The following is a 27,703-nucleotide window of genomic DNA, read 5'->3' as shown; positions in this document are numbered from 1 at the left end:
TGGGTTTCTGTTTTAAGAACATGGGGTGCCCCTGGGAAAATTGATTTTCCAAGGCCTCCCTCTGCGCTATAGCCACTAAAGGATAACACTTTGTATCATATTTAGAGGTATCTATTATTTTACAGTGGTACCTCGGGTTACATATGCTTCAGGTTACATATGCTTCAGGTAACAGACTCTGCTAACCCAGAAATAGTACCTCGGGCTAAGAACTTTGCTTCAGGATGAGAACAGAAATCGTGCTCCGGGGGTGCGGTGGCAGCAGGAGGCCCCATTAGCTGAAGTGGTGCTTCAGGTTAAGAACAGTTTCAGGTTAAGAACAGACCTCCAGAACGAATTAAGTTCTTAACCCGAGGTACCACTGTATTACATTGCCAGATCACAGCACTGAAATTTGACCCCATGTAAGATGGGAACTCTTGAGACTCTTGAGAGTCCCATGGACTGCAAGAAGATCAAACGTATCCATTCTTAAAGAAATCAGCCCTGAGTGCTCATTGGAAGGACAGATCGTGAAGCTGAGGCTCCAATACTTTGGCCACCTCATGAGAAGAGAAGACTCCCTGGAAAAGACCCTGATGTTGGGAAAGATGGAGGGCACAAGGAGAAGGGGACGACAGAGGACGAGATGGTTGGACAGTGGACCATGGAGGGTGTCGCGTTGAGATGGAGAGCTGCAACAGTTGTGCTGCAAGGACTGCTGGGGATGACCTTTCTTATTTCAGGTACCAGTTATTCCTATTGGAATGTCTTCGAGTTGCAGACATGAGTGGTTGGGTGGGCGCCAACTAGAATTGCACACAGAAACAAGAAGGAATTCCAAGGTAAATGGAAAAGGTTCAGAAAGGGGCGACCAACACTGTGCAAGGGGATGGAGCGACTGTCCTGTGAGGAATAATAATAATAATAATAATAATAATAATAATAATAATAATAATTTATTATTTATACCCCGCCCATCTGGCTGGGCTTCCCCGGCCACTCTGGGCGGCTTCCAAAAGAATATTAAAATACTATAATACATCAAACATTAAAAGCTTCCCGAAACAGGGCTGCCTTCAGATGTCTTCTAAAAGCCTGGTAGTTGTTGTTCTCTTTGACATCTGGTGGGAGGGTGTTCCACAGGGAAGGCACCACTACCGAGAAGGCCCTCTGCCTGGTTCCCTGTAACTTGGCTTCTCGCAGTGAGGGAACCGCCAGAAGGCCCTCGGTGCTGGACCTCAGTGTCCGGGTAGAATGATGGGGGTGGAGACGCTCCTTCAGATATACTGGACCAAGGCCGTTTAGGGCTTTAAAGGTCAGCACCAACACTTTGAATTGTGCTCGGAAACGTACTGGGAGCCAATGTAGGTCTTTCAAGACCGGTGTTATGTGGTCTCTGCGGCCGCTCCCAGTCACCAGTCTAGCTGCCGCGTTCTGGATTAGTTGTAGTTTCCGGGTCACCTTCAAAGGTAGCCCCACGTAGAGCGCATTGCAGTAATCCAAGCGGGAGATAACCAGAGCATGCACCACTCTGGCGAGGCAGTCTGCAGGCAGATAGGGTCTCAGCCTGCGTACCAGATGGAGCTGGTAAACAGCTGCCCTGGACACAGATTTGACCTGTGCCTCCATGGACAGCTGTGAGTCCAAAATGACTCCCAGGCTGCGCACCTGGTCCTTCAGGGGCACAGTTACCCCATTCAGGACCAGGGAATCCTCCACACCTGCCCGCCTCCTGTCCCCCCAAAACAGTACTTCTGTCTTGTCAGGATTCAACCTCAATCTGTTAGCCGCCATCCAACCTCCAACCGCCTCCAGGCACTCACACAGGACCTTCACTGCCTTCACTGGTTCTGATTTGAAAGAGAGGTAGAGCTGGGTATCATCCGCATACTGATGAACACCCAGCCCAAATCCCCTGATGATCTCTCCCAGCGGCTTCATGTAGATGTTGAAAAGCATGGGGGAGAGGACAGAACCCTGAGGCACCCCACAAGTGAGGGCCCAGGGGTCTGAACACTCATCCCCCACCACCACTTTCTGAACACGGCCCAGGAGGAAGGAGCGGAACCACTGTATAACAGTGCCCCCAGCTCCCAGCCCCTCAAGACGGTCCAGAAGGATGTTATGGTCGATGGTATCAAACGCCGCTGAGAGATCCAGCAGAACTAGGAAACAGCTCTCACCTTTGTCCCTAGCCCGCCGGAGATCATCAACCAGTGCGACCAAGGCAGTTTCAGTCAGGAAAGTTTGCATTACTTGGGATGTTTTAGTTTAGAGAAAATATGAGAGAGTTCACATGATAGATACTCCAGAATTATGTGTCTCTCTCCCTCTCAAAGCACTAGAACTAGTGGACACCCATTGAGACTGAAAGTTGGCAGATTCAGGAAAGATAAAAGAAAGACCTTCTTCACACTGGGCAAAGTTAAACTATGGAACTCCCTCCCACAGGAGACAGGGATGGGCCCACCTGGATGGCTTTAAAAGAGGAATAGGTTGCCTCTCAGGTTGATTTCTCTGGCTCTTCTCAAGAGCTGGGATAGCTCAGCTGGTAGAACATGAGAGGCTTACCGTATTTTTCGCACCATTGGACGCACCGGACCATAGGACGCACCAGATCATAGGAGGGGGAGAACAGGGAAAAAATTTTTTTTCTTGTTCTCGCCCTCTAAAACAAGGTGCGTTCAAGGTACCTAATTTTTTTTGGGGGGGGGGGAATAAAGAAAAAGAAATTCCCTCCCCAGGCACGGGGCAGGCGCGGGGGAAGCCCGAGCTTCCCCCGACCCTAGCCCCCAGAACAGCCTGCTATCCGCAAGCCTAGGGACCCGAGCCGGTCTCCCCAGGCTTGTGGAGAGGTGCGCGAAGCCCGGGCGCGCTCTTCAGTGTGCACCAGGCTTCGGAATGCAGGCAGCTCCGCGCCACCCTCCGGAGCCCCGCGCGGCTTCGCGCCGGGACCGGGAGGGTGGCGCGGAGCTGCAGGAAGCCCTGGGGCGCAGGCAGCTCCGCGCCACCCTCCGGAGCCCCGCGCGGCTTCGCGCCGGGACCGGGAGGGTGGCGCGGAGCTGCAGGAAGCCCTGGGGCGCAGGCAGCTCCGCGCCACCCTCCGGAGCCCCGCGCGGCTTCGCGCCGGGACCGGGAGGGTGGCGCGGAGCTGCAGGAAGCCCTGGGGCGCAGGCAGCTCCGCGCCACCCTCCGGAGCCCCGCGCGGCTTCGCGCCGGGACCGGGAGGGTGGCGCGGAGCTGCAGGAAGCCCTGGGGCGCAGGCAGCTCCGCGCCACCCTCCGGAGCCCCGCGCGGCTTCGCGCCGGGACCGGGAGGGTGGCGCGGAGCTGCAGGAAGCCCTGGGGCGCAGGCAGCTCCGCGCCACCCTCCGGAGCCCCGCGCGGCTTCGCGCCGGGACCGGGAGGGTGGCGCGGAGCTGCAGGAAGCCCTGGGGCGCAGGCAGCTCCGCGCCACCCTCCGGAGCCCCGCGCGGCTTCGCGCGGGGGTCTGGAGGGTGGCGCGGAGCTGCAAGAAGCCCTGGAGCGCAGGCAGCTCCGCGCCACCCTCCGGAGCCCCGCGCAGCTTCGCGCCGGGATCGGGAGGGTGGCGCGGAGCTGCAGGAAGCCCTGGGGCGCAGGCAGTTCCGCGCCACCCTCCGGAGCCCCGCGCGGGGGTCTGGAGGGTGGCGTGGAGCTGCAAGAAGCCCTGGAGCTCAGGCAGCTCCGCGCTACCCTCCGGAGCCCCGCGCGGCTTCGCGCCGGGATCCGGAGGGTGGCGCGGAGCTGCAGGAAGCCCGGGAAAGCCTGCATTCGCTCCATAGGACGCACACACATTTCCCCTTCATTTTTGGAGGGGAAAAAGTGCGTCCTATAGAGCGAAAAATACGGTAATCACAGGATCATGGGTTTGAGCCCCATGTTGGGTGAAAGATTCCTGCATTTAACATGTACATAAGGACTCTTATTAAGGACAGGGGTATATTAACTCTTGCCCTCCCAGACTCCTTCCAGATCTTGTAGCTGAGCCAGTATCCTTTTAGATCAGAGAAAGGATTGATAGAGTATTTGGGACTTCCGGGGGCGGCGCGAACGGCAATGGCGGTCCTCTTCTGAACGGGAGAGGAGGCTCCCCAGGCAACGGGTCGTCCGCTACGGCGAAGCGGAGACCCACTCTGGAAAACCCCAGGCGGTAAGAGCCTGGGGTCTTGAGGCTCGGTGGGCGCCTAGAGCGACCCTCCAAGTGCAGAAGGAACCCCGTAAGGGGCTCCGGAGCACGGAGGGGGGTTGCGGCGCTGTGAGCTGTTTCACAGCCTGAGGAGCGAAGCCGCGCTGCTACTGTCGGTGAGCGCTGATCCCTTTTCCTGCTAAATTACGGATCCGGACGAAAAAGCAACTAACTTGTGAGTAAAAGACTGAATCACTTGAATTTGAGACTTTAAAAGGGAAATTTAAATTGGCTTGAACTTGGCTGAGAGCGGAGAGACGTGGAAGCAGGAAGTCCGTCTCCCGCAGCCATTGAACTTGAAAAAAAAGCAATCAGCTGGAGGAGTGGAGGCTGAAAGAAAGAGACTCTAAGTTTTACAGATCTAAGCATCTATTTGAACTTGCATCTTAAAGTAAAGACTTTAAGCTAAAGATTTGGGATTTCTATTTGCACTTGACTTTCCTCCTCTTATTGGATTACAAACTAGAAGGTGAAACCCAGAATCAGGAGCTGCCTGAGTACTAAGGGAGCTGTCAGTACTGCAGATTTGGATACTGTATATTGGAACTTGAAACAATCTGAGGGTATTGAGACCTTTTAAATTTGAAACATTCTTTTTGGAGATAAATAAGCACTGTCTGCAACAAAGTGACCATTTATAAACTCTGCTAAACATTTGTATTTGAAGGTTCTTGGACATTAAATTAGACTCTGAAAGACAGATTAAGCTCCCTCTAGAGGATTGGATTATAACAGTGATTTTACATACACTTTTTACTTTCGATTCCCTTGCTGTTTGCTTGCTCTGGACCTTTCCATTCCCATGGGAACAACTCAGTGTGACCTTGACTGACAGATAACGTTGGAATGAGTGGCACAAGAAAAAGAGGGAGAGCTAAACAAACAACCCTAACAACTCTAACCTCAGCCTCACAGACACGCAGATCATCTGTGCCTACTTTGCCCTCAGAAGTGGAGGGAGAGGGCGAAGCAGAGCAGTTACAACTGGAAGATATGGCCTCAGGAGCATCTGTTTCTGTACTAGACAAAATTTTTGAAAAATTGGAAGCTTTGGACAAGAAAGCAGATGCCCAATCAGCAAAGATTGATAAAAACACAGAATGTCTAAATAAATTAACCACACAAGTGGTACAGAATGCACAGGCAATTGGACAGTTAACGGAGGCCTCAGCAGAAAATCGGAAATTGACTGAGGACACCAGACAAAGATTTGAAAATTTAGAGCAAGAGGTAAGACCACTCACTAAACAAGTCGGGGAACACCAGATTTATCTCTCGATGATAGAACTGCGAAACCGTGAGATTAACTTAAGGATTAGATCACTACAAGAGGCAGAAGAAGGACATCTAACTGAGTTTTTGACCAAAGAATTCTCCAAGTTCTGGAACTTGGAAGAAAAGGACTTTAAAATTGTGTCAGCTTTCAGACTTGGAAGATTTATAAAGAAGGAGAGGCCCAGAGACTGTTTGATAACATTGAGATCAAAGGAGGAAAGGGATAAGATTTTGGGACTACACTTTGTAAAATCACTGGAGGTGTTGGATAGAAGAATTGAAATTTATAAAGATATCCCAAGACTACTGCTTGATCTTAGAGCCGCCTATTCTGAACTTGTTAAACTACTAAGGAGCAACGCAATTCCATTCAGGTGGGAATTTCCCCAAGGACTATCTTTTACCTTTAGAGGGAGAAAGGTCAAAGTGAGAACACTTGAAGAGAGAGACAAATTTCTGTCTACATACGGAGAGGACCTTCAAAAAAGAATTGAACTACCTTCTGGGCCTGAGGCAACGCCAGTACCAACATCAGCATCTGTGGAACCTGAAGACCCTGAGAAGATACCACCCCTTGAAAAATAACCAGATAGTTCAGGATGTCTCTGCAACTGTTGAGCTGGAATATTAATGGTTGTAACATTCCGGAAAAAAGGAAGAAAATATTTCATATATTAAAAAAAGAACAATTGGACATTATTTGTTTACAAGAAACACATGTGACGAGGCTCCACAGAAAAGTGTTAATAAATAAAAGATTGGGCCAGGAATTTGTATCTTCGGACAAAGTTAAGAAGAGAGGCGTGGTGATATATGCAAAAGAGAGCCTGTCACCTAAATTCCTGTTTAAAGATGAACATGGAAGAATTTTGGCTATTGAGATACAATATCAAGGAGAGAAACTGCTGATATTAGGAATTTATGCACCTAATGAAGGGAAATCGGAATTTTACAAGAAGCTGCAGGAGACAATGCTGGACTATCTAGACTACAACAACATCATAATGATGGGAGATATGAATGGGGTCGTAACAACTAACATGGACAAGTCACAAAGTCAAAATGTTACAAAAGACGGCAGACTACCTAAAACCTTTTTTGAAATGATTGACAATATGGATTTGATTGACATTTGGAGGACAAAGAACCCACTAGGAAGAGAGGGAACATTCTTTTCTGAAGCCCAACTGACCTGGACAAGAATCGACCAAATATGGATTTCTAGAGGCCTGGCGCCTAAGGTCAGAAAAGTGGAAATCTGCCCAAAGACCTGCTCCGACCATAATGCAGTAAAGATGGATATGACACTATTACCAACTGGATCCTTCAGATGGAAGATGAATGACAATTTGTTTAGAGATCAGGAAATTACCAAGAAGGCCCAAAAAGTTTTGAAGGACTATTTTGAGATAAATATGAATAATATGGTGGAAAAAAGAATAATCTGGGACGCAAGCAAAGCTGTAATGAGGGGATTCTTGATACAACAGAATGCAGTGAAGAAAAGAACACAAAATGAGAAAAAAGATAAGATTTTGGATAAAATAAAAGAATTAGAGAAGAAATTAAGAGTGAATCCGAAGTCACAGCCAACTCTGAGAGAAATTAAACTTTATCAAACACAATATTCTAAATTGATAAATCAGGAAATTGAATGGAAGGTTAAATTAATGAAACAAAAAACGTTTGAGTCGGCGAATAAATGTGGAAAACTGCTAGCTTGGCAGTTGAAGAGAAGACAAAGATTAAATACTGTTACAAACTTAGAGGTTGATGGAAAAAACATCCAGAATCCAGTGGACATTAGAAAGTGTTTCCAGAGATACTTCAAAAAACTATACACCCAAGGGCCACAAGATGAGGTTGAGATTAAACAATTTTTGGCAAAAAACGGACTATCTAAATTGTCACAAGAAAATAGGACAACCCTGAATTCTAAAATAACACGACAGGAGATCGAACAAGCTATCCAGAACATGCAACTTGGCAAATCTCCAGGACCAGATGGGCTGACCTCCAAGTACTATAAGACATTGAAAGACTATTTGATACAACCTTTGATGGAGGTCAGCAATGAAATTATGGAGGGGAGGAGGGCACCGGAGTCGTGGAAGGAAGCGTTTATCACATTAATACCAAAGTCGGAAGCTGAAAAGACACAACTTAAGAACTACCGTCCCATCTCTCTTTTAAATGTGGATTACAAAATATTTGCAGACATTTTGGCAAATAGATTTAAGAAAGTTTTAAATGAAGTAATTCATAAGGACCAGGCTGGCTTTCTCCCAGGAAGATATCTGTTTGCTAATACAAGGAACATTATTGACATTTTGGAACTTTTGCAAACAGACATAAATACAAAAGCAGTTTTAATTTTTATAGATGCGGAGAAGGCCTTTGACAATATCTCCTGGAAATTTATGATGGGAAATTTGAAAGAGATGGGAGTGGGACGGGGTTTTGAGAATGGGATTGAGGCGATATATTCAGAACAGAAAGCTAAACTGATAGTTAATAATGTGGTTACAGAAGAGTTTAAAATTGAAAAAGGGACACGACAAGGTTGCCCTATCTCCCCTTTGTTATTTATTTCGGTTCTGGAAGTGCTATTGAACATGATTAGAAGGGATCGGTTGGTGGAAGGAATTCAGGTCGGTCAGAAACAATATAAATTAAAAGCTTTCGCAGATGACCTGGTTTTGACCTTGCAGAAGCCAGAGCCCAGTACGAAAAGAGTATTACAATTGATTAATGACTTTGGTCGGGTGGCTGGATTTAAATTAAATAAACAGAAAACTAAGGTTTTGGGGAAAAACTTGACTAATACAGAGTCAGAACGGTTTCAGAATGAGACGGAACTTAATGTGGTTAAAAAAGTAAAATACCTAGGGGTAAACATAACAGCAAAAAATCTAAGTCTATTTAAGGACAATTATGAAAAATGTTGGACAGAAATTAAGAGAGACTTAGATAGTTGGTCAAAATTGAAACTTTCTTTGTTAGGCCGAATTGCTGCTATCAAGATGAATGTATTGCCAAGGATGTTGTTCTTATTTCAAACACTTCAGGTTTTGGACAAAACGGAGTGCTTTCAGAAGTGGCAGAGAGACATTTCTAAGTTTGTCTGGCAGGGCAAAAAGCCCAGAATTAAGTTTAAGATATTAACCGATGCAAAACAAAGAGGGGGCTTTGCCCTGCCAGACTTAAAGTTGTATTATGAAGCCGCAGCGTTCTGCTGGCTAAAAGACTGGCTACTTCTTGAAGACACTGATGTGTTAGATTTGGAAGGGTTCAACAATACCTTTGGATGGCATGCATATTTATGGTATGACAAGGTTAAAGCAAATAAGGCCTTTAAGAACCATATTGTCAGAAAATCATTGTTTAATGTCTGGACAAAATATAAAGACTTGCTGGAAAATAAAACACCAAGGTGGCTTTCACCTTTGGAAGCCAAGGCCCGAAAAAGACCCAATATGGAGGCTAAATGGCCAAAATATTGGGAAATACTAGAAAAGGATGGAGACAATTGGAAATTGCAGAGTCTGGAGAAAATGAAAGACAAAGTGCGAGATTGGTTACATTACGCTCAGATTAAAGAAGTTTTTAAAAATGATAAGAAACTAGGGTTCCAGGTGGAGAAATCGAAATTAGAAACAGAATTGTTAGAACCAAAGATTAAGGTACTTTCAAGGATGTATAACTTGCTGTTGAAATGGAATACACAAGACGAAACGGTTAAATCGGCTATGATAAGGTGGGCACAGGACATTGGGCATAATATCATGTTTGAGGACTGGGAGAGGTTGTGGAGTAATGGATTGAAATTTACTGCATGTAACGCCCTGAAAGAAAATGTAATGAAAATGATTTATAGATGGTATATGACCCCAGTCAAACTTGCTAAAATTTACCACCTGTCTGATAATAAGTGTTGGAAATGCAAAGAGTGCGAGGGAACGTTCTTCCACCTCTGGTGGACTTGCCCTAAAGTGAAGGCGTTCTGGGAAATGATTTATAATGAACTGAAAAAGGTATTTAAATATACCTTCACTAAGAAACCAGAGGCTTTCCTTTTGGGTATTGTCGGCCAAGGGGTGGCAAAGAAGGACCAGACATTTTTTATGTATGCAACAACAGCAGCAAGGATACTTCTCGCAAAACATTGGAAAACTCAAGATCTACCCACACTGGAAGAATGGCAGATACAACTGATAGACTACATGGAACTGGCTGAAATGACCGGCAGAATCCGTGACCTGGGAGAAGAGAGGATTGAGGAGGACTGGAAGAAATTTAAGAACTATTTACAAAAGTATTGCAATTTGAGTGAATGTTAAATAAGATGCTAGATCAAAATAACTGAGCACCACTAAATTTAGAAGTTTTTAAGAAAATAAGTAAGACTGTGAAATTTAGCTTCTTCTGAGAATTATAAGATTAGGAAATATAGAAGGGATATAAGAATTTAAATAAGATGATAAATTGCTGACAAAATGTTTTAACGATGAAAATGGGAGCGGGAGATGTGAGGAAGTCCAAAGAAAATGTGAAAATATGTTAAGATCAATGTTACATTGTTTATCATGTTTATTTTTATTGTAAAACTTAATAAATTGCTTTAAAAAAAAAAAAAAAAAAAGGATTGATAGAGTATTTGGCTAGTTTAAGCTGCTTCTCTGTTGTGATTCTCTGCTGCAGACTAGCTTAGCCGGGTGCCTTAGATCTGAGTCTAATGCACTAGGATTTTTTTCTTAGATTTTTGTAAACAAGCAAGCAAACAAACAAAAACCAGGACATTTAGTCAAATTTTAGAAATCCTCCCAGGCAGAAATTTCAGTCCTGAAAATGAGGATGTGCCCAGGAAAAAAAGAGAACATGTCCTGGGAAAAGAGGACATATTGCAATCCTACACAGGAGGTTTCCCGGAAAGTGAATGTGCTATGACTTGCTTAAGTCACCTTTTGGGTACTGCTGGTGGAGAGGAGTGTGTCTTTGAGGTGAGTTTAGCCCCGTCTGCAAGAAGGAGAAGGTTTGGGCTGTGTCAGGGAAGGAGAAGGTAGAGTCATGTCACCCAGAAGCTTTCCCAGAAAGTGAATGTGGTTTGACTTGCAATATGCTGGAACTCGGAAGAGAGGCAATGGCTAAGCAGCCTAATGTTGTGTTTTCAAAATTGTGGGAAAACTTACCCAGGGAGAAATAATTGGGACGAGGAACTGTGAAGTACTCTCCCATGGAGCTGCCTGCCTCCACCTGTTTTTCTTTCTTTCTTTTTTAGGTTCATACTTTGCTTTCAAATCTGAATTGTGCTGTTGGTTTTTAAAAAATTCTTCTTCATTTTTTAAAATACCGTATTAGGATAAGTTCAGGTTAACTACAATGCCTTTTGGGGTGTGTGTAATGCCTATAATTTGGTTGTCATTGTTCTGTTTTGAAAGTTAAATCTGACTGGTGTTGGTGTGAGTTGAAATCCAATAACTGCCATTGGATTAGATGCCCCTACTGGTCTCATCCAACCCCGTGATTTAATAAATCTCTAGGACTGGCCATTCTGACATTTTTGAATCCTTCTGTGGTATCCACTCATCAAAGCACTCACTCAGCCCCCTGCTTTGGGCCTGCGGTTCAGAACAGGCACTTGGTGCAAATTTCTGCCTCCAAACAACTTCTGCTTTCATGTTAAAAGGGGGGGGGGCAATTTCTAGTCCCTGATGATTTCAAGGCAGAAAGACATTGCTAATAGTTTCTCCAGGATCTCATGCCCTTTCTTCCCACACTTCCTTTCAGGAATTTCTGCCTTGAAGTGTCATAGTTACAACACCGTCAATCTTACCACTCCACACAAGGGCAACTCCTCATCTCATAGCTCCCCAAAAAGCGGTATTATCAACTGCTCCAGTGCTGAGAACGTTTGCACAGATGCACAACTTATATTAACTATAGGTAAGTGCTGGTCTGTCAGATGGATCCTGTGTGGCTGCTAGATTTTTTGAGAGAGGAAAAGCATGAAATTACTTACAACCCCTAAATTTCCCAGCGGGATTACCTGAAGCCTGAAATGATACTTTGAATGCATTCAGTATTGAAGTATTTAAAATATGTTTTGATTCATTTTATTTTATATTTGCAGATCTTTGTACAAGCCCCTGGCCTCCATTTCTTTCTTCTTCTTCTTTTTTTAATAAAAAGCATCTCTAGCTGTTTCTGAGAGTTGACACAGACCCAGTTCAGATGTAAGACTAAGCCATAGGTTAGTGCAGAGACAGGGGACCTCTCACCCCTCCAAATTCTGTTGGATCTCAACTCCTACCACCCCTAACCATTAGCCATGCTGGCTGGGACTGATGTGAGTGGAATCCAACATCTGGCATTGGACTAGATGACACATGTGGTCCCATCCATATCTACAAGTCTATGAAATCTGGAGGGGCATAGATTCCTGCCACCAATGTAGTGTTACAAGAGCAACCTTCCACAGGTTTATAAATCTTGGCTTGTTATTTCTTTTTGATATCTTAGTTCAAAGGTTTCAACTAATGTTGAAAGGTTTCAACTAATGTTGAAATAGTTTCAACTATTTGCATGCCAGAACCTTTCAGATATTCTGGACTGCATGCTTGAAATATGATCTGCATCTTACTTGCCTCAGTGGGTGATTTGGAGATGGGAGGGTGTGGAAAAGCTCTGGATTTTGCATGGCTAGAATGCAGGCTGCGTCCTAGGGCAAGAGCCACACCCACTGCTCCATCCAGGATTCTTTCCGCCTCTTCTGTCACAGGCAGGTGGCCCACAGATGCTTGGCCACAGACTTGGGCTGGTTTCCAACCTAGCTTTTGAAGTAAAACAGCTGCCAGGAAGTGTGTCACAAGGAAACAGGAAGAAGTGGGAAGTGGGAAGAACTCTCTGTACTTTCTGGGGCCACTCACATGAATAAAAAACCCACCCACCCATGGCACCAAGTTAGACATGAACCAGAGGGAAAAAAACCAGAGGGGGAAAAAGGCCAGGGGGCTTTGGCAGCCACCCCACACTGTATAGAGTTGCCCATACATCCAAAATTTTCCAGACATTCCTGGAATTCAGCCATTGGAAACAGAAATCACTGAAATGTCTGGGCATCAACAACTTTGGGTAAAACTTTGGCAAAAACAAAGAAACAAACAAAAATCTTTTGTGTCTGGACTTTCAGATTTTGAAATACATGACTAAACAACTAAACAATGACAATAACCCCGCCAAAGCATGTATAAGTCACCCCCAGAGCAATAATTGCCAAGATAAGGTCTTTGGAACAACCTGCCACAGCATCAATCTATTGTTTGTATTTATACATCTCTCCCCCCCCCCCGCCGTTTTAGATAAAGATGTTTTGATAATGAGCTACAAAGGCTGCGCCAGCAAGGACCTTGTGGATGGAACAAAATCAGTCACCTCTGGTGACCGTCACTTTGCCATCCAATTTGACCAGAGCTACTGTTTTGGTGACCTTTGCAATGCGAAAACGAGAGAAGTTCCCAAGACCCCTATTAAGGACAAAGGTATTTTTTATTTATTTTTAAGGGTCACCTGAGAAGAAAGTGTGATCTCACAGTTTCACTTGTTGGGCGGGTGGTTGTCAATAGGAAGGCTTGAAAAATTCAATTTTGGAGCTTTCTAAGGCAAGCGGCCCTGTTCCCCAACTCTTGGGCTCACTTGCCAAAGAAAAGGTAACCCCACTTCTCAAGAAATGTACAAGATGGAGTGCTTTAGGGTGTAATTTAGGGTGTAATTTAGCAGCGAGAGCACAGAGAAAGGTTTGGAGGGAGCTGTGGGGGGAGTGGAAACATGAGGTGCACTGTAGGGGAGGGGTGAGTGAGGGGTAAAGGGAGGGGACGTGCTCAGGTGTGGGGTTTGGCAAAGGGTGTGGCTGGTTTGGCAAGTGGAGAAAGCAAGGGCAACAACCCCCAATATGTGCAAAGATTCGCACCCATTTTTAAGTTGGAAAATTGCCTTGGAAAATTCAGATTTTGAAGTATAACTCCTCGCTTTACGCATCCACCTAAACGCATACCAATTCATTTTGGTGGGTTTACTCTGAGTATGATTAAGATAACCAATCCTTTGAAGAGGGCAAATTAAGTAGGCTCACTTTGATATGCAAAGCAAACCGAAATATTCTCCCCCTATCATTATTTAAGAGACAGGGAAAGGGGGAGACTCCTACAAAAGGGAGTGACCTTTTTCAATCCAGCCCCCCCCCCCCAACCTCATGCTCTTCATTTTGATTTCTTACTCCAGTAACTGGGTCCAACCAGTGTTACACAGGCTTTGGGTGGAGCTCCACTAGTTTCATGCAGGAGACTACGAAATGTGGCAAAGACTACGACCGGTGTTACGAAGGCAGCATGAACATTACTATTTCAGATAGAGGAGGTGAGTTTGCCTAGGAAATTTCTTCCACAGCTCCTGCCCCCCCAAAAAACACCTCCTCCCCTCAAGCTGAGCTTACTTCCGGTATCAGAACTTGGCACCTGGCTAAATTCAAACACTGCTGCCTATGTCTTACTTGAAAACCCCTTTCTTTGCCAGCCCTGGTGCCCTCTAGAACTTGGCAGTCACTGATGGGAATTTGAGTCCATGAAGTTGGTGAAGCTGATTTAGCAATTCTCTGCAGATTTATTCCCACTTTAGGGTGATCTGTTGATTGCAGGGGGCCTTTTGGTGATGTGGCGTCTTAATAATACCATCTTTTTATTATAATAATGATCATAAATCAGCAGCAAGCAGCTCTGAGAATTTGGGAACACTGAAAAATAGGATGTGACAAGCTGTTTCTAAGTGAAATAAATGCATCTTACTAGGTTCAGATGTGACTGGGGCCCTTTGATGGAGATTCCTTTACATGTACCAATATGAATATTATTCATGTGTATGGCCAAAGCCATTACAAAAGGTAAATGGCATAGCAGAATAGAAACAGAATAAAATATCTTACAAAGTTAAAATAAATAATTAAAATACTTCTTAAAGCCAAACATTATAGAATCATAGAACATAGAATTGTTGAGTTGGAAGGGAATCCAAGGATCATCTAGTCCAACCACTTGCAATGTCAGAATTTGTCCCCCTTTAACTTACACCCACAAACTTTTCACCTCAAAATTGCGCTCCCAGGCAAAATGGGCTGCTTTTTCAGAGGTGTAGGGGGCCCTGCCCCCTAAGAACTCATGGGTGTGGGTTACCCCTCAGGCTCCATGTTCTTCATGATTCCCCGTGGCATCTCAATGCATGCTGAGAGAAGAGGGCCAATGCCCCCATACCTAACATTTTGTGTCTTTCTTGTCCTTCCTTCCCTTCCCACAACAGGATCCAGCACTTTTCCCATGACCATCAGGACCTGCCAGCGCTCATCCTGCGATGTTATAAAGAGCCAATCCTTTGGCCCTATAAATATCACCAGCGAGTCAGGGCCTTGCTGCTCCGGCAGCAATTGCAATTGGAAGAAGAGTGACTTTGCAATCAAGATAGTCAATCATGGTGTGAGGAGCATGACCAACCCATACCTGTCTTATGATCATTATGGGTCAGGTTTCCAAGGGCTCAGTCTTCAACTTTGCCCTTTCCTGGCAGTCCTGGGAACCACCATGCTCGGGATATGGGGGTGAGGAAGGGGGTTTGGGAGACCTAAACTGCTGGAACCTGAATTTGGGTTTGGAAGGGCTGTGTTGTGAAGAAGGGCGGGAGGGAGGGAGGGAGGGAGGGCTCCAAGGCAGTGACCTGTCCCAACCTATTGGATGTATGGCTCACATCTATAAAATAAAATTTTATTTTGGATAACCACCGCCTTGGGGTCTGATTCTCCCTTGCAAAACCACGCAATATCTTTGATTCCCAGGACCCTACAGATTTCGACTGCGATGGCAAAATATTAATGGCTATAGCTAGGGTTGCCATATTTCAAACAGTGAAAATCCAGAGAGAAAAGTTGTTGTGCTTTGATTTTGGCCAAAGTTGTTAAACTTGTTGAACTATTCTTATGGATGATTGGCAAAAACAGCACTGCCGACATGGGCTGCCATATATGCGGATTTTCCCAAACTTGTTTCCGATTTCTGCCAGGACATGGCTGCCAACTGCTGACGGACGTATGACAACCCTAGCTATACTCAACTAAGTGCTACTCAGAACAGACCCACTGAAATCAATGCACCCAAGTTAGCCATGCCCATTAACTTCAATGGGACTACTCTCTATAGCAGGAGTGTCAAACTCAAATTCATCAGGGGCCGCATCAGCAGTTTGGTCACCCTCAAAGGGCCGGTTGTATCTGTAGGACTATGTGTCCACTCTTTATTATCATAAATTATTGTCACTGCATTCAATTATTACTGTTTTTTGTAATAATGTGGACGGTCCACTTTACATTTATTTTAAGGGTGTTTGGAGTGTGTGCGCGTGCCTCTCTCTCTCTCCCACTCACCCCCCCCCACCAGCCACCCCATATTCCCAAAGAACAACTTGATCACGGGCATCGTCGGTCCTGGAAAGGCTGGCTGTGCAAAGATGGAGAGGGAGGTGAAGTGAAGAGGAAGGGAAGCCCAGGGCTGGTGAAATCCAGCGCAGAGGAGAAGAGGACGCCTCCCGCAGGGCAAGTTTGCACGCCGGGAAGGATCGGGAAGCAATAGCAGGACGTGCGAGGAGAGAGGGGCTTTCGAAGCCACCCACCCTGGGAGCGGACTCTCCTTAAAAAATAAATAAATGATGATGATGGATTCTTAACATCTGGTGGGAATTTTATTTTCTCTCTCTCCCTGCTTTCTCCTCCTCCCACCACCAAGCTCGCCGCCGCCGCCACCATCAGCATCTCTTTGCATTTGATGTGCGATTCTGGGAGGGGGGGAATGCAGAGGAGTTGGAGGCAAGGCGAACGGATATAATAACGCGGAGAGTTTGGTGAGGAGAAGACGCGGGTGCTCCGGATTGCTGGCTTGCTCCTGGCTGAAATCAGAAATCCGATTGCGCACTGGGTTGTGATTGGAAATCTAATCAGATCCTGGGATTGGCAAGGGGGGAGAGCGTGAGAGCAGCGGAGGGGGGGCAGAGAGGGAGAGAAGAAAAGAAGAGCCCCAAAGTTGGCGTTTCTGAGAAAATAATTTCAGATGTTGCAAGGGGACGCGCCTCGGTGGAGGGCGAGACACGGGAAGCGTGGCCGTGGGAACCCCCGATGTAACGTGGACGCACATGGATCCGCTCGCAGAGAAGGATCCGCTTGGCCGGAGCTGAGCAGACATAACAAAATCGTGTTATTAAACCAAACAGCGGCCGTTTCAGACAGACGAAGCTGCCGCTGCTGCTGGTGGTGGCGGCGGCAGCAAGGGAAACCTTCCGCAGAAGCCAAAAACGCTTCTCTCCCACCAAGAGGGATTCCAAGGTGGCTGAGGATTGGAAGAAAAGGGGAGTTTGGGGGGCGGGCGGGGAGGATCCAGCATCCCCGGAGAAGATCCAAGGCTGGAATAAAAAAGTTTCTCTGAGGAGAAAGACTCCCCCCTCCGCGGCGTGGAGAGACCTGACCTTCCACTTTTTGAGCAGTGAGCGGGAGAGAGAAGCCAGCTGCCCGCTTCGCTTCGGCCTCCGACGACGAAGGCGCAAGTTGAGAGATGCGGGGACGTTTGAAGCAGCAGCCACGTCCTTAAAAGCGACGGGGGGGGGGGTGAGTAGGGAGCCGCACCATGTAAACTTTCTTGTGTCCCCCCCCCAAAAAAGCGAGAATAAAAGGTGAAGGCTGGCGGCCGGTGGCGGTTACACGAGCCACATGACGAGGTCTGGCAGGCCGGATTCGGCCCACGGACCTTGTGTTTGACACCCGTGCTCTATAGGAATGGAATTGGAGACAACCCAGAAACTACATATTCAATATAATAATATTGTTATAGATTTTGGGGGACCCCTAAACCCTAGAAATTAATAACTGTTTGGATGTTGATTATTTGGGATATGAAGGAAGAATAGAAGCTGTAGAGGAATTCCAGGACTAGCCTATGCAAAATGACCTGGCCAAGCTAGGGCCATTAAGGAAGAAAAGGGGGCTCTAGAGGGCCAGTGGCAATGCAAGAGAACCGCCCTTCCCCCCTGCCCTGATGTGTGAATGGAGACTGGGGGTTTGGAAGGTTGCCAGGGGAACCGGGTGTGAGGTGACAGGAAAAGACAGTTTCGAGCAAATGCTGCTGGGAATAAGAAGAAGGATTTACATTCCCCGATCAATGCACAGAAATTTGACACCATGTAAGATGGGAAGGGGGTGTTGAAATATGCCTTGGGGGCTGCAGTCTTGCTTTCGAAACATCAGGCTGTTGGGCAAGTTCCTGGGTTGATTGTTTTGAAGAAATGAAGTGAAGCAAGCTGGGTTCAGAAACCCACTCAAACTTTGCTCACGTCTGAGAGCTGTATGAACGGTGCCATGCCTTCAGGGAACACCAGAGAAACAGGAAACTTTTAAAGATTTCTTGGAAATTTTCCATTTGCCTTTGGTTCCAGGAACATTGCCAGACTGCACACCTGTTTCATCATGGGGAGGGCAACCTTCTCCAGAGCAGGCTCCTATATTCTCAAATTTTAGAACCACCTACCCATAGGGCCTCTGTCTTGACAGTCTCAATTTATCGGCACTCATCCAGACCACCACTGTATCTGCCGGTCTACAGTCTGTGCAGCCTTTTCTAACGTAGCTGGCATTATTGATGCTCCCAACCCCACTTCCAATGGCTTCAAGTAGAAGCAGTGTGGTGTAGTGGTTAGAGAGGAGGACTTGGATCTGAGAGATTGGGGTTCAAACCCCCAACTCAGCCATGAAACTCACTGGGTGGCCTTGGCCCTGCCTCTCAGTCCAACCTACCTCACAGGGCTGTTGTGTGGATTAAATGGGTGAGGGGGAACCCTGTATGCCACCTTCTGCTCCTTGGAGAAAAAAAGCAGTAAATAAATGCAACAAATAAATAATATGCAATAAATAAATAATATACAGAATCATAGAATCATTAAGTTGGGGGGGACCAGGAGGTTCTAGAAAACAAGCCTTATGAGGAATAGTTGAAGGAGCTGGGTATGTTTAGCCTGGAAAAGAGGAGACAAAATCAAAATATATTGAAAAAATAATAATAAATTGTCCAGCAGCACCTTAGAGACCAACTAAGTTTGTTCTTGGCATAAGCTTTTGTGTGCATGCCAAAAACCAAGAACAAACTTAGTTTGTCTCTAAGGTGCTACTGGACAATTTGTTTATTTTATATATATATATTGAGAGGAGCCATCTTCAAACATCTTAAGGGATATAACTGTCTTGGTGATTTTTAATTTCTTTTTGCCAGGGAGGGAAACATCAGGCTGGGAAAGAGGAGAGGAAGATTGGATGGGAAAAGAGGCTGGGGAGAGCAAGAAAGGGCCTGTCTCGCTTTGTACCAGTGCAGCAGGTTTGCCATTGCTAGGAGGTGCCAAATTTTGTACTAGCTTGGGGCTCCATGTTGCCAGAATCTGCAATATTGAACCTAGCAGTTTGAAAGCACGTCAGTTTAAGTAGATAGATAGGCACTGTTGGGTTGGGGAGGTAAACGCCATTTGCATGCACTCAGGCTTCCGTCACAATGTCCTGTTGTGCCCGAAGTGGTTGAGTCATCTTGGCCACATGACCCGGAAAGCTGTCTGTGGACAAACTCCCTCAGCCTGAAAGTGAGATGAGCGCTGCACCCCATAGTCACCTTCTACTGGACTTAACCGTCCAGGGGTCATTTACCTTTTTTATTTTTATTTTTATTTTTATTGAATCTTACAAGAAAAGAAAAGGAAAAAAGAAAGAGAAACAAAGAACAATACATAACACTGTAAACACATTTATATACATGTTTTCCAAAATGCAAACTAAAAAAAAGACAAAAGACAAAAGAAAAGGAAAAAAATACTTTTCACAACCAATAATATTACCAAATCCATGCTTCAAACATTACAATATATAAATCCTATTTCAAATATTATAAAAGATTTCCACCGCATTCACCTCACGTCTCTTAGTTATCTAGCTCACTTTTACAACTGTTCTTCAATCATTTCCCTTCCTTAGGTTCTTTCATAATCGGTCAAATCTTTATGTTCTCTATATTCTTCACAAGGTTAGTCTAAGCACAACCAAACTTTCATATTTGAGCCCTGCTTATATAAATATTCATTTAAGCATTCCCATTGTTTCTGAATTAAATTTTTGGATTTATGCCTTATTAAATCCTTCAATTTTGCCTAACTCCAGGTACTCATATAGTTTACTCAACCATTCCCCTTTTGTTGGGATATAATTTCCTTTCCAATGGCTGGCTACCAACGTTCTCGCTGCTGTTGTTGCACACAGAGAGATGTTAATTTTGTCTTTGGGGATATCCTTACTCAAGATTCCAAGTAAATATGCTTCTGCCCTTTTGATATATGATACTTTTATCATTTTTTTAATCTCTTCATGGATCATCTCCCAAAAAATTTTGATCTCTGGACATGTCCACCACATATGGTATAGAGTGCCTTTCATTCTATTACATCTCCAGCATTTATTACTATTCGATCTATTCATATTTGCCAGTCTGTGTGGTGCCATATACCATCTGTGGTGCATCTTCATTCTCTCTTAATGAATAGCAAGCCGTGAAATTTATATTTCCCCCAAAAAAACTTTTTCCAATCTTCAGAATCAATTGTATATCCTAAATCCTGTTCCCACTTTAGCATATTCTCTCCATTGACTTCTTGATCTGGGAGGACTTTATCTAATAATCTATACATTTTAGAGTGTTTTTTGATTATTTTGTAAAACCTCTTTCTAATGTTGATATTTCATTCCCAAATCCCCTAGTTTTTATATCTTTCTCCTATGTAGCCTTAAATTGGAAATATTCTAACCAATTTATTCCCAATATTTTGAGTTCTTCATATTCTTTTAATCTGATATTTTTATTCATTCCTTCTACTAAATCTCTATAAATTGGCCAGGCAATTCTTATTTTATATATATATATATATATATATATATATATATATATATATATATATGTGTGTGTGTGTGTGTGTGTGTGTGTGTGTGTGTCGAGGTTGCCTCTTTTTGAGAGGTCCACCATGGTGTTCTTTCTATAATTCTCTCTTTCATTCTCTCCCATACCTCAAATAGTGCCCCACCCCATAGTCACCTTTCACTGGACTTAACCGTTTACCTTTACCTTATTGCCAGAATCCACATCTGTTGCTGTTTACTGTTTGTATAGGCTTCCTTCTTCTTTGCGTAATCCTGCCATCACCAGAACTGCTGTTGTCTTTCAGGAAGTCCCTCCAGCCAATCTCTACTGAGCACATTTGTGCTTGATATATATATATAACCAAACAGCCCAACTCTCTCTGATCTTTGACTGCTTTTCCTCCACGACTCATCAGGAAACTGGTTCTTTGGCTCAGAGGGCCTCTCGGCTTCAGACCATGGAGGGTGTCGCGTTGAGATGGAGAGCTGCAACAGTTGTGCTGCAAGGACTGCTGGCGATGACCTTTCTTATTTTAGGTACCAGTTATTGCTATTGGGATGTCCTCCAGTTGCAGATCTGGGTGGTTGGGTGGGAGTCAACTAGATTTGCACGGAGAAACAAGAAGGAATTCCAAGGTAAATGGAAATGTTTCAGAATGGAATGACTTGTCTATGAGGACAGTTTGCAGCATTAGGGATGTTTTAGTTTAGAGAAAATAGGAGAAAGAGTTCACATGATAGATGCTCAATAATTATGCGTGGCGTGAAGAAAGTGGTTAGAGAAACATTTCACTCTCCCTCTCAAAGCAATAGATATTGTGGACTGAAAGTTGGCAGATTCAGGGCAGCTAAAAGAAATATCTTCTTCACACAGTGCAAAGTTAAACTATGGAACTCCCTCCCACAGGAGACAGGGATGGCAACCCACCTGGATGGCTTTAAAAGAGGAATAGGCTGCCTGGGGGTTGGGTAATGACTATGATTTGGTTGTCATTGTTCTGTTTTGTAAGTTTACATCTGACTGGTGTTGGTGTGAGTTGAAATCCAACAATTGGCATTGGACTAGATGCCCCTCGTTGTGCCATCCACCTCTATGATTTAATAAAGCCCTAGGGCTGCCCATTATAGCATTTTTTACATCCTTCTTTGGTATCTATGCATCAAACCACTCACTCAGGTCCCTCCTTTGGGCCAGCGGTTCAGAACAGACATTTGACACAAATTTCTGCCTCCTAAGAATTTCTGTTTTCACTTCAAAAGGGGGAAACCAATTTTTGGTCCCTGATGATTTCAAGGCAGAAAGACATTGCTAATAATTTCACCAGGATCTCCTAACCTTTCTCCCCACATTTCTTTTCAGGAATTTCTGCCTTGAAGTGTCATAGCTCCAACACCGTCCATCTTATGACTCCAAACAATGGCAACAAAACATCAAATGGCTCCCCAGTAAGCGGTATTACCAACTGCTCCAGTGCTCAGAACGTTTGCACAGATGCACAACTTATATTCTCTATAGGTAAGTGCTGGTCTGTCAGATGAATCCTGTGTGGCTGCTAGATTTTTGAGAGAGGAAAAGCATGAAATTGCTTACAACCCATAAAATTCCCAGTGGGATTACCTGGGGCCTGAAATGATGTTTTGCATGCATGCATTCAGAATTGAGGTATTTAAAATATGTTTTGATTCATTTTATTTTATATTTGCAGATTTTTTTTCCAAACCCCTGCCCTCCATTTTTTAATTTTTTTTAATAAAAAGAATACCTAGCTGTTTCTGAGAGTTGACACAGACCCAGTTCAGATGTAACACTAAGCCAGAGGTTAGTGCAGAGACAGGGGACCTCTGGCCCCTCCAGATTTGGTTGGATCTCAACTCCTACCACCCCTAAACATTGGTCACGCTGGCTGGGGCTGATGTGAGTGGAATCCAACATCTGGCATTGGACTAGATGACACTTGTGGTCCTATCCATATCTACAATTCTATGAAATCTGGAGGGGCATAGATTCTTGCCACCAGTATAGTGTTACAAGAGCAACCTTCTGACAGTTTATAAATCTTGTCTTGTTCTTTCAGTTTGATATCCTAGTTCATAGGTTTTAAACCTTTTTGAGTCCACGGCTCCCTGTTGAACAAGTACAGTGGTACCTCGAGTTACAAACGCCTCTGGTTACAAACGCTTCAGGTTACAAACTCCACTACCCTGGAAGAGTTACCTCGAGTTGAGAACTTTGCCCCAGGATGAGAACGGAAATCATGTGCCCGCGGCGCAGCAGCAGCAAGAGGCCCCATGAGCAAAAGCACACCTTTAGTTAAGAACAGTTTCAGGTTAAGAACGGACCTCCAGAATGAATTAAGTTTGTATCTAGAGGTACCACTGTACATTTTTTTCTGCAACTTGCCTGTGCTGAGCCAATTAACTGTGGGACTCAGGAGCCAGTTATGTTATCCTTTGTCTGCAGAGGTAGCAGTTTCTCACCCTTTTAGTGAACACCTTCCATGTGGAGTATTCCCTCAGCCTCCTCCCCTCTCCCCTCTCCTTGGGAGTCCTCCTGGTAGCCACTGGTCTCTGAGTTGCTCCCTCTCACTCCAAAGAGAGGTTCCTCCTCACACTGCCCCACAGGGGCCTGGGAAGGGGATATCCCCAGCCTTAGTGGCTCAACAGAGACTGGCCAAAGTTGAACATAGGCCAGCACCTTACCTTGGGAGGTGGCAGTGACAGCAATGGGCACTCAGCTCCCAGGCAAGCTTTGCACACAGCAAACACAAGAAAGGCCAGTGTGGTGCCTGGCTGTCTGGCCTCCCACTAGTCTGTCCATTCCCAACAGCAAGGGCTGGTGGACTGGCCAGCTGGGCTACCCCACCCACTTGCTTGCTTACTTACTCTGAAGCCACCTCAGCTCCTGGCAACTAGACCCTCTGGCCAGCCCAACAATGGCGCCATTCACCGGGGGAGCTTTTAGCGAGAGCTGTTGCAACAAACAGATGTGCAAACCTTTGGGAGGCAGAGCAGCAAGAGGGCATCAGAGGAGAGAGGGGAGGAAAGAAAGACGGACAGATCCCAGTGTTGCCCGCGGCATCCCTGACCAACATTTAAGGCACCTCAGGGTGCCAGGGCACACTGGTTGAATACATTGTCCTAGTTTATTAGAACAAACCACAGTTCCCTGGGTATTGACATTGCAGAGAACTATGGCTATTTCAGATATGAAAGCAGAAACCTTTTATCTCCTTGTGGCACAAATGAAAGAAAAGGGCAAGGGAGGCAGGTGTAGACTTTCATTGTGTTCTTTTTATATATATAAACTTTATTTTCAGTTTTTACAAGATTACAAATACACACCTTCCAAATACATATTTTATTTCCCCCATCCCCTTTTGTGGTTCCTTTTCTACTTTAGCTTTAACACTGTGTGTTCCACTTTACTCCATTTTAAAGTTATTCTTCCATTTATCTTAGTAATATTTTTAACTGCTGATTTAAGTTAAACCTACTAATGAACTTACTTGCAGCCACTCTTCCTAAGTTGGTACAGCATCTTCTTTCCATGACAAATGGCAAATGCCATTCTGGCTCCGGTCCTTCCTTGTGATCTTTTGCCAGGCTGGACTGCATGCTAAAAATACAATATGCATCTTACTTGCCTCAGTGGAGGATTTGGAGATATGAGGGTGTAGAAAAGCTCTGGATTTTGCATGGCTAGAATGCAGGCTACCATCCTATGGGAACCCAGCTATATAAGGCTTTTGAAGTAAAACAGCTGCCAGGAAATGTGCGACAAAGAAACAGGAAGAAGTGGGAAGTGGGGAAAACTGTCAGCACTTTCTAGGGCCACTCACATGAACAAAATCACCCTCACCCATGGCACTAAGGTAGACATGAACCAGAGGGGGGGGAATCAGGAGGCTTTAGCAGCCCCCTCCCCCTGTAAAGAGTTGCCATATGTCCAGAATTTTCCAGACATTCCCAGGATTTGGCCATCGGAAACAGTGTTTGGGCCGAAATTGCTGAAATGTTCAGACATCAACAACTTTGGCCAAAAACCTAGAAACAAACAAAAACCATTTTTGTCCAGGTTTTAAGTTTTTGAAATATGGCAACCCTAAGCCCGCCAAATCATGTATAAATGACACCCAGAGGAAAAATTGTCAAGGAAAGTCTTTGGAACACCCTGCCACTGCATCGTTCTATTGTTTGTATATATACATCTCTTCCCACCCCCCTCATTTTAGATAAAGAAGTTTTGATAATGAGTCACAAAGGCTGTGCCAGCAAGGACCTTGTGGATGGAACAAAACCAATCAACTCTGGTGACCGACACTTTGCCATCCAGTTCAACCAGAGCTACTGTTTTGGTGACCTTTGCAATGCGAAAACGAGGGAAGTTCCCAACACCCCTATCGAGGATGGAGGTATTGGGGGGGGTTGAGTGCCACCTGAGAGGAAAGTGAGAACTCACAGTTTCACTTGTTGGCCGGGTGGTTGTCAATAAGGAGGCTTGAAGAATTCAATTTTGGAGATTTCTAAGGCAAGCGGCCCTGTTCCCCAAATCTTGGGCTCACGTGCTATAGAAAAGGTAACCCCGCTTCTCAAGAAATGAGAAAAGGCTGTGTGCTTTAGGGTGCAATTTAGCGGTGAGAGCATGGGGAAAGATTTGGAGGGAGCTGTGAGGGGAATGGGAATATAGGGTGCACTGCAGAGGTTGTATGAGCTGGGGGGATAGGCGAGGGGTGAGTGGGGGGTAAAGGACCTGATCAGGTGTGGGGTTTGGCAAAGGGTCTGGAGGGTTTGTCAAGTAGAGAAAGCAGGGGCATCAGCTCCTAATATGTGCAAAAATTGCACACACCTATAAGTTGGAGAACTGCCTCACAAAATTCAGGAAAGTGTGAATTTTGAAGGGTAATACCTCGCTTAATGCATCCACATAAACACATGCTGGTTCATTTTGGTGGGTTTACCCTGAGTACGATTAATATACCCATTGCTTTGAAAAGGTCAATTTAAGTAGCTTCACTTTGATATGCAAAGTAAACCAAAATAGTCACCCTATCATTGTTTAAGAGACAGAAAAAAGGGGGAGACTCCTACAAAGGGGAGTGACCTTTTTTTGATCCACACCCACTACAGACCCCTTGCTCTTCATTTTGATTTCTTACTCTAGGCACTGGCTCCAACCAGTGTTACTCGGGCTTTGGTTGGGGCGCCAGTGGAAACATCAAGGAGACTATGGAATGCAGCAAAGACTATGACCAGTGTTACCAAGGCAGCATGAACATTACTATTGCACTAGATGGAGGAGGTGAGTTCACCCTAGGGAATTTCTTTCACAGCCTTAAATTGCTCCACTTCTGACCTCCTCTAATTTTACCATATTGTGCCCTGCTTCCCTTCTAAATACATTATTTAAAGGGTGTGTTTGTGATTTAAATCAAGGAAGTGCTGGTTGGTGAAGATAGTGACTTGGCTATGGAATAAGGTCCAAATGATTTCATCTGCCCACCAGTGTTAGAAACTCAGATATATAATCTAGGTGCCAAATGGCTTCTTAAACCAAGGTTACAGTTGCCAAAACAGAATGTCTATATGCTAGCTCTAAAGACAGCTCTAAAGTCTTGTTTTCCAAATGATGGGCTGAGTGTGATTGATTCTTGGTCAAACATCTGGCTAGTTGCCACTCTAAGGCAAAACAGGCTGCTTTTTCACCCCTAAGTGTGGGTTGCCCCTCAGGCTCCAAGTTCCTCATGATTCCCTGTGGTGTCTCAGTGCATGCTGGGAGAAGTGGGCCAACATCCCCCCATACCTAACATGTTGTGACTTTCTTGTCCTCCCTTCTCTTCCACAACAGGATACAGCTCCGTGCCCATGATTCTCAGGACCTGCCAGTGCTCAGCCTGCGATGTTATAAAGAGCCAATCCTTCGGCCCTATAAATATCACCAGCGAGTCAGGGCCTTGCTGCTCCGGCAGCAAATGCAATTGGAAGGATGATGGCTTGTCATTCAAGATAATCCACCCAACCAATGATGGTGTGAGGAGCACACCAAACCTGTCTTAAGATCAGCATGGGTCAGGTTTCCAAGGGCCCGCCCTCTCCTGGCAGCATTAGGGGCCACTGTCCTCAGGATATGGGGCTGAGAAAGGGGCTTTGGGAGCACCTGAATTGCTGGAACCTGCACTTGGGTTTGGAAGGGCTGTGTTGTGTAGCAGGAAGGAAGGAGGGGAGTTAGGGCTCCAAGTCAGTGACCAGTCTCTTTTTTAAAAAAATAATTTTTATTAAGAATTTCAACATAACAAATTATCAAAACATATCATCTTCATTATTTCCCCCCCTTTTTCCCTCCCTCCTTCCCCTCACCAAAGAGCCCTCCCCCCCGAGACTTCCCTCAGTTCCTCTCTCTGATTTCTCAATACATGTTATTCTTTGCATATAAATCCTAACATTATCTGTCTATTATGTTAACAATCAATAAATTTGTGTATGTTTATTCAAAACCTGCCAAGGAGTCCAATTCATTTTGTTGTCTTTTTAAGTAGTTTGTAAAAAGTTCCCATCCTTCTTTGAAGTCACAGTTGTCCTTGGCTCACAATTTGTATGTCAGTTTCGCCAGTCAGTTCTGCATAATTCATCAATTTCTCTTGCCACTGTTCTTTTGCCGGGGTTTCCTCATTCTACCATCCTTGTGCTATCAAGACTCTTGCCGCCGTTGTAGCATACATAAATAAATTCTTTGTTTTCCTTTGCCGGTCTTTTCCTACCATTTTCCTAACAAAAATGCTTCTGGTGGTTGGTTTTTTTTTTTTGTTGTTTTTTTTTTTTTTTTTTTGCAAATGTTAATTTAAACATTTTCTTCAACTCATTATATATCATTTCCCCAAAGAAATTAATTTCTCTACATTCCCACCACATATGGTAAAAAGTCCCTTCTTTTTCTTTACACTTCCAGCATACGTTTGACCCAGTTTTGTACATTCTTGCAATCTGTACTGGTGTTATATACCAACTATACATCATTTTCATGGAATTTCTTTCAAAAGAGAACAATCTGTAAATTTTAAATCTGTTTTCCACAATTTTTCCCAATCCTCAAATTGTATATTACGTCCTATATCTTGTGCCCATTTGATCATGACCGATTTCACCTCCTCATCTTTTGTTTCCCATTCTAGCAGAATACTATATGCACCCTTCAGCAACTTCACTTTCTCTTCTATGACTTCC

The 27,703-nt window shown here is 44.8% G+C and overlaps 1 protein-coding gene across 1 annotated transcript; it reads left to right on the top strand.

The window, feature by feature from the left end:
• Positions 1 to 628: 628 nt before the first annotated feature.
• LOC308483160 (uncharacterized protein) lies at positions 629 to 26,817 on the top strand (the record flags this gene model as incomplete). The annotated part of the gene is made up of 8 exons (XM_081016744.1): positions 629 to 725; positions 11,251 to 11,406; positions 12,822 to 13,001; positions 13,741 to 13,875; positions 21,846 to 22,001; positions 24,718 to 24,897; positions 25,647 to 25,784; positions 26,331 to 26,817. The coding sequence occupies 8 exons, from the start codon at positions 629 to 631 to the stop codon at positions 26,537 to 26,539; spliced, it is 1,251 nt and encodes a 416-aa protein (XP_080872870.1). The 3' UTR covers positions 26,540 to 26,817.
• Positions 26,818 to 27,703: the final 886 nt, after the last annotated feature.

Source organism: Podarcis pityusensis (genome assembly GCF_964106645.2).
Source record: "Podarcis pityusensis genome assembly, chromosome: 8".
In the NCBI taxonomy this organism is placed as follows: Eukaryota; Metazoa; Chordata; class Lepidosauria; order Squamata; family Lacertidae; genus Podarcis; species Podarcis pityusensis.
The sequence above is the reverse complement of the archived record's forward strand: the minus strand, read 5'-3'. Positions and strand labels throughout refer to the sequence as shown.